The 10064-nt window shown below is 37.2% G+C and overlaps 1 protein-coding gene across 1 annotated transcript in view; it reads left to right on the top strand.

The window, feature by feature from the left end:
* Nucleotides 1–240: 240 nt before the first annotated feature.
* Nucleotides 241–10064, top strand: part of LOC132163226 (uncharacterized) — a 41801-nt gene continuing 31977 nt past the window's right edge. Inside the window, 8 exon segments of the mRNA XM_059573434.1 lie at nucleotides 241–484; nucleotides 2197–2364; nucleotides 2491–2580; nucleotides 3806–3939; nucleotides 4094–4184; nucleotides 7455–7537; nucleotides 7645–7751; nucleotides 8404–8556. Coding sequence (XP_059429417.1) covers nucleotides 290–484; nucleotides 2197–2364; nucleotides 2491–2580; nucleotides 3806–3939; nucleotides 4094–4184; nucleotides 7455–7537; nucleotides 7645–7751; nucleotides 8404–8556 — 1021 coding nt within the window. The 5' untranslated portion in view covers nucleotides 241–289.

The raw sequence follows: 10064 nt of genomic DNA, 5'->3' as shown, positions 1-10064 counted from the left end.
AGCCCAATCTTGAACTGAAAATAACTCAATGTCTCGTTTAAGCTCACTTCCAAAAAGGTCCATGGAGAATGGATACCCATGTGTGCACCTATTAGGCTATTACGCTATGAACGAAGAATGGGCCTGCAGAAGCCTACTACTGGAACACGAAGCAACCCATCAGGCCCACCGAGGTACTTTCTACTTTCTAGTTTCTACAAGTACAAACTACTTGACTTGAGGAAGGGGGAACTCAGAATTATCAACCCTCTTCTGGGCTTCGTTCTCTTGGTTTGAAAAAGAACAAGAAATGGCGGAGTCGTCATCGTCGTCTTCCATTTCGGGAACACCTGCAAAATCCGATGCCGAAATAGAAGAGATGTTGGATCGAATGCTGACTCGTTTGGCTCTCTGCGACGACTCCAAACTCCAACCTTTGCTCTCCAAGCTTCTCCCCTTCACCATTTCCTCCCTTTCCTCTCAATCCCCACTCGTCCGCAACAAGGTTTCTTCTTTCTCTCTCCCTCTCTATATATACTTACACATACAGATACATGCTGTCTATGTATATTAGCGTTGGTTGAGATTATTTGATTTGTATGAACTATGCTGTGTGAAGTTTCTGCTGGGTTTGTTGGTATTATCTAATTTGTGGGAAATTTTTCTTCTTTTAGAATTCATACTATTGGGATTGTTTTTTACTATTATAGCTAGTTTTCTCCCTTTCTAATGTCAAAATTTGCGGTTTTTCTTTTGGCAATATTAACAATTTCGTATGCATACTGAGGCTATATATCTGATATGGGTCAGGATGTTCAAGGTTGGCAAATAGATGCTGCAACTCCAGTACATTAGACTGTGTGGAGGTGTACTATTTTTACAAATTAAACTACAACGTGAAATTATAAGAATTTCTTGACGCTGGTAGACATTAGCTGGTTGGCGACCTCACTTCTATTGCATATCTTGCTATGCATAAAGTTTGGGGAGTGGGAAGATATTGCAATGGCATTCATTCCACCATAAATACTAACATATTCATTTGAGCTTGGATGCTATTTTACGGGCAATTGTAATGTGCTTAAGTAGCTTGCAATAAGCTATTAGTGCTTTGTGTTGCCTCAGTAACATGCCAAAATTGCACTTTCTATTATCGCCCTAGATTTTTGGTTGCCAATAAATCTCATCCATCTTAGAAATTTTCTGATTCCGATTTGAGGCTCTTTCTTGCTAGACCTTTCATCTTGAGACAACCCTCCACCTCTTTCCTTCACATCTAATTGCAGAATCTCATCTAAGATCTCCTTCTTATTAACTCCTTGTTCCCTGAACGCCTTTCTATTCTTGGCTTTCAGGTCTTCTTTTAAAGCTTTTCAAACAAGAAACTAGGTAGATTATGAACATCTATTCTGTTATTCCTGAACTGTCAACAAAACACTCCCTTGCAGCCACATGTTTTCGAATTTGAAAGCCCTCTTTCCTCTTTTTAAATCCCCACAACCAAGAAAAATGGGATGATGATCTGATATAGGTCATGGAAGATTATGCTGTATCGTATCTGCAAGTAATGTTCCCATTCCAATGAAGCTAAGAATTTATTAATGCATGGCATTGATGGTGGATCTTGATTGTTCGTCCAAATGAAAGAATCAGCTTCAACAAAACTAACAACATTTAATTTCGAGATAAAAGCAAAACATTCATTCATGGTGGTAGCAAACTTATCATGCCAATTATTTCACTAGGAAATTGAATTAATGCTGAAATTCCTACCAAGCACCAAGCACCAAGCACCAAGCAACCCTCTATCTATCTAAAAGCTTCTCTCAATTCGTTCCACAAGTTACCTGACCTTGTCATCAACCAGCCCATAAGGCCCACAAGGGGTCAAATTTAATCACATTTTTAATCGAGGACATTGAGAAGTTCTCTGTAGGACATCTACCATCTCTACCACCTATTAATCCCGCATTAATGACATACCATCGGCATCAAGATGCATCCGATCCACAAAAAAAGACCCCATAAACTTTTAAATGTTCCCATAGAGATATCCCTAATTTAGTCTTTTGTAGACAGACAATATCCTCTTTATATTCTTTGCAAGATATACTTTAACTATACTTTAACACTCCCCTTTTATGGGTAATCCAACCCCTGCACATCCCAAGTGATCAAATTAGTTTCCAAGTTACTAATTTCTTCGTACTGTGATAGGTTCTTGAAATCTTGAGTCACGTGAACAAGAGAGTGAAACATCAGCCTGAGATTGGTTTGCCGTTGTTAGAGTTGTGGAAATTATACTCGGAAGCCAATGCTGCTCCAATGGTTAGGAATTTTTGCATTGTGTACATTGAGATGGCATTTGAACGTGTACATGTAAAGGTATGTTTATCTTTCTCTGATATAAGTCTTTTCTAGGAAATTATGTATTTTATGTGGTTTTCCAACAACTGCTTGACATTGGAGCAACTTTGGAATTAATGGTAATACCTGATGCTTCTGTTATAGGAAAAAGAAGATTTGTCACCTATGCTTGTGGTGAACATTTCCAAGCTTCCTCTTCAGCACCAAGAGATTATCCTGAGAATTGCTATTAAAGTATATTTCACACTTACCTTCTTTACAAATAACTTGGTGTTCTGTCTTCTTCAGTAAAAGTGACGGTCATATTTGTGATACTGTGATGCATTAGCTAGACTTAAGCTCTGTTTTTTGCATTTGACCCTTGTGTCTATTTCATCTCTCCCTTTCTGCTGAGTTCTTATAACTAAATTATTTCTATTTTTATGATGCTTATATCCATTCACCCTTTTGATGACTTCCCTCTACTTTTTGGATTGGCGGCGGCCATTGCGTGGTATGCTTAACTCAGGCTGTTATTGTCACAGCATATAAATCAAATGTGCTGGTTGAGTCTGCTTGACCTCATCTTGGTTTTGGTGAGATATGATGGAATGAGAAGCTTGGAAACACGCCTAGGGTATATATAAGGGTTAGGGAAGGGTTCTAGAGTATTCTCAAATTAATTAACAAGATAGGTGTGACTTTTCATGAGACCAAGGAAGAGCAACGAATTTGGATAAGAAATGATAATAATGTCTCATGGGAAGGTGTAAGGTTGCATTGAAGATGAAGTGGGTTGAATGAGGGTAGTGATGGTTAGATGACCAAGATAGAAGGTGGTAAGGTGGAAAGGCTAAACAAGGAGAGAATGACATGTGTCATCCATTATGTGCAAATGAGCCCCCCCTACATATAAACTTACACAAATTCCTCACTACATGACTCAAAACAAAAAGAAGATAATTAATAACTGTGGATTCTAGAAAATACACTTTAAAATTTAACACCTATTGGGTGCATTTTACCTATTCAAAGGAGAAAAAGGTCAATAATGCCAGCATTTTTCTTCCTCCAGATACTCTGAGCATTAGGTACTTCACTCCACACATCACTTCTGTGATGTCTATTAAAGCGGTTTTCCCACACAGCAATAATTTTAACCAGTTTTGTAGTGTTCTTACTGAGTTTGTCATAGTTAAAAAAAGGAGAAAATGTTGTAGGGCTGAATAGCGGGTAAAGGTTCTTGTAACTGACCCTAACTACAATGTGGATTAAGACATAATTGAGTATGGTGAAAAGGATTCTTGTGATGGACTTTACCTACAATTGGGATAAAGACATAGTTAAGAATAGTGAAAATTGGCATTTTTTCTAATATTTTAAGAAACAATTTATGTCGATATTGTGGGTACTGATTTTGTATTTGGGTTTTTCTTTGAGATATGGCTAGCCACGATTATGGATTGTTTCTTGGTTTTAGGTGATTGGTGAATGTCACTCAGGTCAGATTGATGATGAAATTGCTGCAAAGTATAGATTAATAGATTCTCAAGACAAGGAGCTGTTCATTGAATTTTGCTTTCATACTGTTTTGTATCAACCGCCAGCCCAAAGGTTTGAAATCTGTTAGTTTTGAAATCTGTTACCTTGGGGTGCCTTTACGCTTTTTTAATACTTCTTATTACTTATCAAAAAAAAAATATATTAATCACTGGACATATTGTTTGTTATATAGTAATTTACTTTGAGGACTTATGTTTCTTTATAGTGGAGGATGTCCACCTGGACTTTCGATTGCACAAGCCAACCGTGTTGCTGGAAAACATCAGTTGAAGAGTGATATGCTTTTAATGAGAAAGGTTAGTTTATGATTGGGTGAATGTTATTCAATTGTGAAAAATTAGGTGGATTGTCATCTTTGTAATATCACAATGCTAAATTAAATGCGGGAGGTGGATTACAAAAGCTTTGTTTGTTTCTTTATGACAATCTCGAGCAAACTTTTGATTGGGGTTTATTTTGAGTGGTTTGGGCTTTTAAATGTTCACACTTTCTTATGTGGCTTTTAAAAATCACCATTGGATTAAAATCCAATAAAGATCCATACTAAATCTAATGGTGGTTTTAAAAGCCACCTAAGGGAGTGGGAAGGTGGGAGTGTGTATAGCGGTACTTTTTTTTTCCTAACCCCATTGTTGGAGCAAAAGCTTGTTACAAACTGAACATACCTGTTAAATGGATAATGGTTTCATTCTCAATTGCTATCTAATCCATAAAATGACATATGTTCATAAAAGTAAGTTCAAGTCATTAACAATCCATGTGGTAACAATTCTTGATTTTCGATTGATTTGATATTTGACAAGCATGAGAGGTATGGAGAAGACATGAAATCCCAAGATAGGTTTGAAAGGAACCTCAATGCCTCGTTTATTGCCCTTATTCCCAAGAAAGCTGGGGTGGTGGAAATCAAGGATTTTTTGCCCTATCAGTCTTGCGAGTAGCATTTATAAAATTATTGCCCAAGCTCTAGATATCATGTTGAAAGCAATGTTGGAGGTAATTTCTAGGTCTTAGAATGCGTTTATCAAGGGGAGACAAATTTTAGATTCTGTCTTTATTTCTAGTGAATTTCTCCATAGCAGTATTAGATCAGCGGTCCAAGTTGCAAACTGGATCTAGAGAAGGCTTATACTCATGTTAATTGGGACTTTCTGTTGTACCTATTGAGGAGATGTGGTTTCGAGGAGATCTGACAAGAAATAGTTCCCAGGGCCTGAGATATGGGATCCTTTCCCTTTGTTGTTTGTTGTCTTCATGAGGACATCGAGTAAAATGATGTCTGCCACTATGGGTAGGGAGCTCTTATTAGGCTTTTCGGTGGGGTCAAGGAGTCATTATGTGATCATTTTGTCTTATCTCTATTTTGTGGATGACACTTGGATTTTTTTTTAGGCTAATCCTCAGCATTTCTGCAATTTGTTGCCCCTTATGTTTTTAAGCTTTTTTGAGATAAAAAATTCCCTTGGCTAAATCAGAGTTGGTCATTGTTGGCGCCGTGGATGATGTTGGAGGCTTGGCTAGTATTTTTGATTGTAGGGTGTCCTCTCTGCCTATGAAGTATTTGGGCCTTCCTTTGGGGGCTCCGTCTAAGGCAAAATCTATATGGAATATGGAATGGTATTATTGAGAAGATGAAACTGCGTCTGGCAGGTTGGAAGAGACTTTATTTGTCAAAGGGTGGTAGGATCACATTGATTAAAAGCACTTTGTCCAATTTGCCCACTTATTTTCTATCCCTTTTCCCCATCTCAATTGGAGTTGCTAACTATATCGAGAAAATTCAGAGGGATTTCTTGTGGTGTGGATTCAGTGACGAGTTTAAATTCCATCTAATTAGTTGGTCCAAGATAATGTACTTTCCTATCTTTAGGAGGTTTGGGGGTTACGAATCCGATCTTGTTCAACCGAGTCCTAATGAGGAAATGGCTTTGGCGTTGTGCCACAGAGAGGTAGGCTTTGTGGAGAGTGATGGTGGAAGCTAAATACGAGAGATTGTGGGGTGGATGGTGTTCAAATGCAATGCATGAGTCCTAATGTTGGGGGTGTGGAAAAAACATTAGGAGGGGGTGGGGGGATTTCTCTAGATTTGTGAGATTTGAGGTTGGAGATAGGTCTAGGATACAATTTTGGTACGACATGTGGTTTGGAGATATGACTTTGAAGGAAGATTTTCTAGTTTTGTTTAGCATGCTTGCTTTAAGGAGGCCTTAGTTGCAGAGCATGTGCAATTTTTGAATGACACCTATTAGTGGAATAACTTCATCAGATTTGTCCATGATTGGGAGATGGAGTTGGTCACCTCATTCTTCAACCTCTTATACTCTTATTGGGCTGAGACACGGAGGCGAGGATAGGATATGTTGGTTCCACTCCAACGGTGGATATTTGAGGTTAGATCTTTTATCATGCACTTAGTCCCCTGTTGGCTATTCTTTCCCTCGGAAGAGCACTTGCAAAAGCAAGGCGCCTTTGAGAATGGTTTTCTTTGTTTGGACAACAGTTAGGGAGATCCTTGACCTTGGATAATCTAAGAAAAAGGCCCATCATAGTGATAGACTAGTGTTGCATGTGTAAGAAGAGCATGGTATCCATTGATCATCTTTTGCTCCATTGTGAAGCAACTAGAGACTCGTGGGTTTTGGTTTCCAGTCTTTTTGGGATATAGTAGGTAATGCCTCAATGGTTGGTGGAGTTATTGCCGAGACGGAAAGGCCAGTGTGGCAGTCACCTCAATTTAGAAGCTTGGTGGATGGCCCCTCTTTGTGTGATATTGTGCATCTAAAGAGAACTCAACTCCCAAAACTTTGAAGATTGTGTGAGACTAGTGGTAGAATTAAAGGATATTTTGTTCAAAACTCTTTATGGGTGGATGATTGCTACCAATAGTTCTTGCTTTTCTTCTTCTTCTTATTATTATTTTGTATTTATGTTCTTTTTCTTCTTCCTAAGTGGGTGTTTCTCTTGTATACCGTCATGTGTATTTGGGTGTCTCACACAAACTTTGAAGATTGTGTGAGACCAATGGTAGAATTAAAGGATATTTTGTTCAAAACTCTTTGTGGGTGAATGATTGCTACCAATAGTTCTTGCTTTATTATTATTATTATTATTATTATTATGTTTTTTTTCTTCTTCCTAAGTGGGTGTCTCTCTTGTATACCGTCCTGTGTACTTGGGTTGCACCCCTTTGCGCTTTCTAATAAGATTGAATTACTTATAAAAAAATACTAATTTTTTCATTCAAAATTAGTGCATACATGTTTTTATAGGTAAGTAAAATGATATTGCTGTATGTTTTAATCTAGCTATTTTTCTATATACCAACTCTAGCTTAAAGTTGAAACAAATTTTATTTTAGGATTGGTTCAGAGCTATACTGAATTGGTCATTGTTTTCTAAACACCTCCTTAGGGCCAGTATTAGGTAGTGATCAATGGCTTGTACAGATCCCTTTTTACATACGTAAATACATATGTATATACACACACACACGCAAATATTCTATATAGGGCAATATCCAGAATTTAATCATGAGCTAAATTGTTTTTGTTTTTTGTTTTAAGCAGTTGGGGATCTTGAATGTTATTGAAGCTATGGAGTTGGCCCCTGAGCTTGCTTATCCTGTATATGTGGCTGCTTGTGTAGATTGGTATATATAGTCCCCTTTGTTTGTTTACTGTTTACGTATTTCTTTATCCTTTTTTGTATTTGATATGTAGACTATTTATGTGTTGTTTTATGATTGATTAATTCAAGGCAGGAGCCTGTTGTTAAGAGAGGGGAGGAGCTTTTAAAGAGGAAGGGTTCTGGTGCTAACTTAGATGATCCAAACCTGATAAACAAACTGTTTTTACTATTTAATGGTATTTATTCATAATCTATCTTGTTAATTTAATTTGATGTAATGTTCCTTTCCCACATTCTCTTATATTTCTATCTCTCATATCTTCCCCACTAAAACACCCTTATCCATGTTCATCTTTTGATAAGTTGTTTATGATTAAAATATAGAAAAATCATGATAATTCTGACATTTTAGTTTGGGTTCTTTACAATGTATCTTTATGATGGAAATTGTTACTATGTGCAGAAGTATAGGATTCCGTTGGTAATTATCCCAAATCTTTGTGCGAATCGAGGAGCTTTAATATACATTAGCTCGCAAATGATATTGTAAGAGACCACATAATGAAGTAAAAGAAGGCTAGAAGTGATAATATATTTGTACGAGACCAAAGTTAGACTTACTCGTAATCAATGTTTTCCCATTATTTATAAGTCATCATCTACCATGATCATGAATTGCTATTGTACTTTATATTTTGTTATGAGAATCATCGACTGCTAGTATGCTTTAGCTTATACGAGGCGGACAAGTTTATATTTGTACTTATAATATTTTCTATTTGCAAATTTTCATTTAATGCTTTTGCTTGACCTATATTTGTTTTCATAATTTTTGTGTTTGGCTATTATGTCCAATACATGTTTGATACAAAATTATAATTTTTGCAGGTACTTCTGGAGCTGAAAATGTTGCTCCAGAATTAAGAGTCATTCCTGGGAATCATGCACTTAGAGCAAGACTGATGTCTATTTTCTGCCATTCTATAACAGCGGCAAACAGTTTCCCATCAACTTTGCAGTGCATATTTGGCTGCATATATGGTATTCAGCTTATTATTATTTTATAATTCTTCACTTGGTGTTTTGTCTTTGGATTTAAATTGGGCTGCCTATGTATATTTTCTTGTGTACTTATAGAGGCGCATTTCGCTTTTTTTGGTATATAATATTACTTATCAAAAAAATAATTCTTCACTTGGTGTTTGCCCATATTTTTGCATGTTTGCCTTTTCAAACTTGGGCACCATTCCTGTTGCTAGATGTAATGCTGAATTATTGTTGTTGGGCTGCACATTGTCTTACATGTATGGTTTGAGCTGATTTAAGCTGACAAGTGAGAATTCCTTTATATATTAAGTGTATAAATGTAATTATTTGGTCAGCCTAATAGAGTGAAAGGGAAGGGGGGGGTGGGGGGTGGGGCGCTAATTGCTTTTTTTTTGAAACCTAAGATTGTATCATGGAATGTGAGAAGGCTGAATGAGAAGGAGAAAAAGGTTGAGGATTGGAGGTTTTCTTAGAGGTTGGAAGACAGATATTGTTTGTTTACAAGAGATAAAATGGGGTATATATATATATATTTTTTTTTTTGATAATGTAGGAGAACTTTACTCAGATTAATTGCACGTCGCAAACGCATATTGTACAACAATCCTTACCGTTAATCAAACTCCTACGGGTAACTGACCCCACCTGCCAAAACCAGTTACCAGGTAATCCAAGAGCTTTCACCCCTGACGGGCTAAGCAGTTTATCCTCATGCTCAAAATGGGGTATATTTCTAGGGAGGTGATTCGCAACTTATGGGGTTGGCAACATGTGGACTGGTCATATTTGGGGTTTAGAGGGGCGTTATGAGGAATTTTGTTAGTGTGGGATAGGCGAGTGGTGGAGAAGATTGAGTGAGTGTGGAACTTTTTGGCCGTGCGTTCTTTTAGAAGTGTTAGTTAATGGGCTTTTGCGGGGGTGTATGGTCCTAATGATGATGTTGAAAGAAAATGTCAATAGGATGAGTTGGTGGGAGGTGATGTGGTGTATTGGGGGTGATTTCAATGTTGTTCGGTATCCATGTGAAAGATCAGACAATCCTAGATAGTCACCAACTATATTGATTTTGTGAAATGCATTTTTTATCAGGGCCTCATGAACATCCTACTTGTAGGGGGACTACTTAGTCTAATAATTGCGATTCTTAGTCATGGTCTAGAATTGATAGGTTTCTTCTATCTTCGGATTGGGAAGAACATTTTCTGAATATATCTAAAAGATTTCTTCCCTGTCATATCATTTTCCTTTGATGTTGAATTGTGGTGTGGAGGGTAGGGGTAGTAGGTAAAATGTGGCTGAGAGGGTTTTGTGGAGCATGTGAAAACATGGTGGATGTTCTATCATTATTAGGGTTCTCCTAGTTGTGTTGGCGCAAAAACTGAAAGCCTTGAAATCATATTTGAAGAAATGGAATGAGGAGGTTTTTGGTAATGTAGTGTAGCAGGATAGGTTTTTGGTTCTAGGTTTTTGGCAGGGTAGCTTGTGGGTTTATGACTGCCTTG

Source organism: Corylus avellana, chromosome ca10 (genome assembly GCF_901000735.1).
Source record: "Corylus avellana chromosome ca10, CavTom2PMs-1.0".
NCBI classification, from domain to species: domain Eukaryota; kingdom Viridiplantae; phylum Streptophyta; class Magnoliopsida; order Fagales; family Betulaceae; genus Corylus; species Corylus avellana.
Note: the sequence above shows the minus strand (reverse complement) of the source record. Positions and strands in the feature narration are given on the sequence as shown.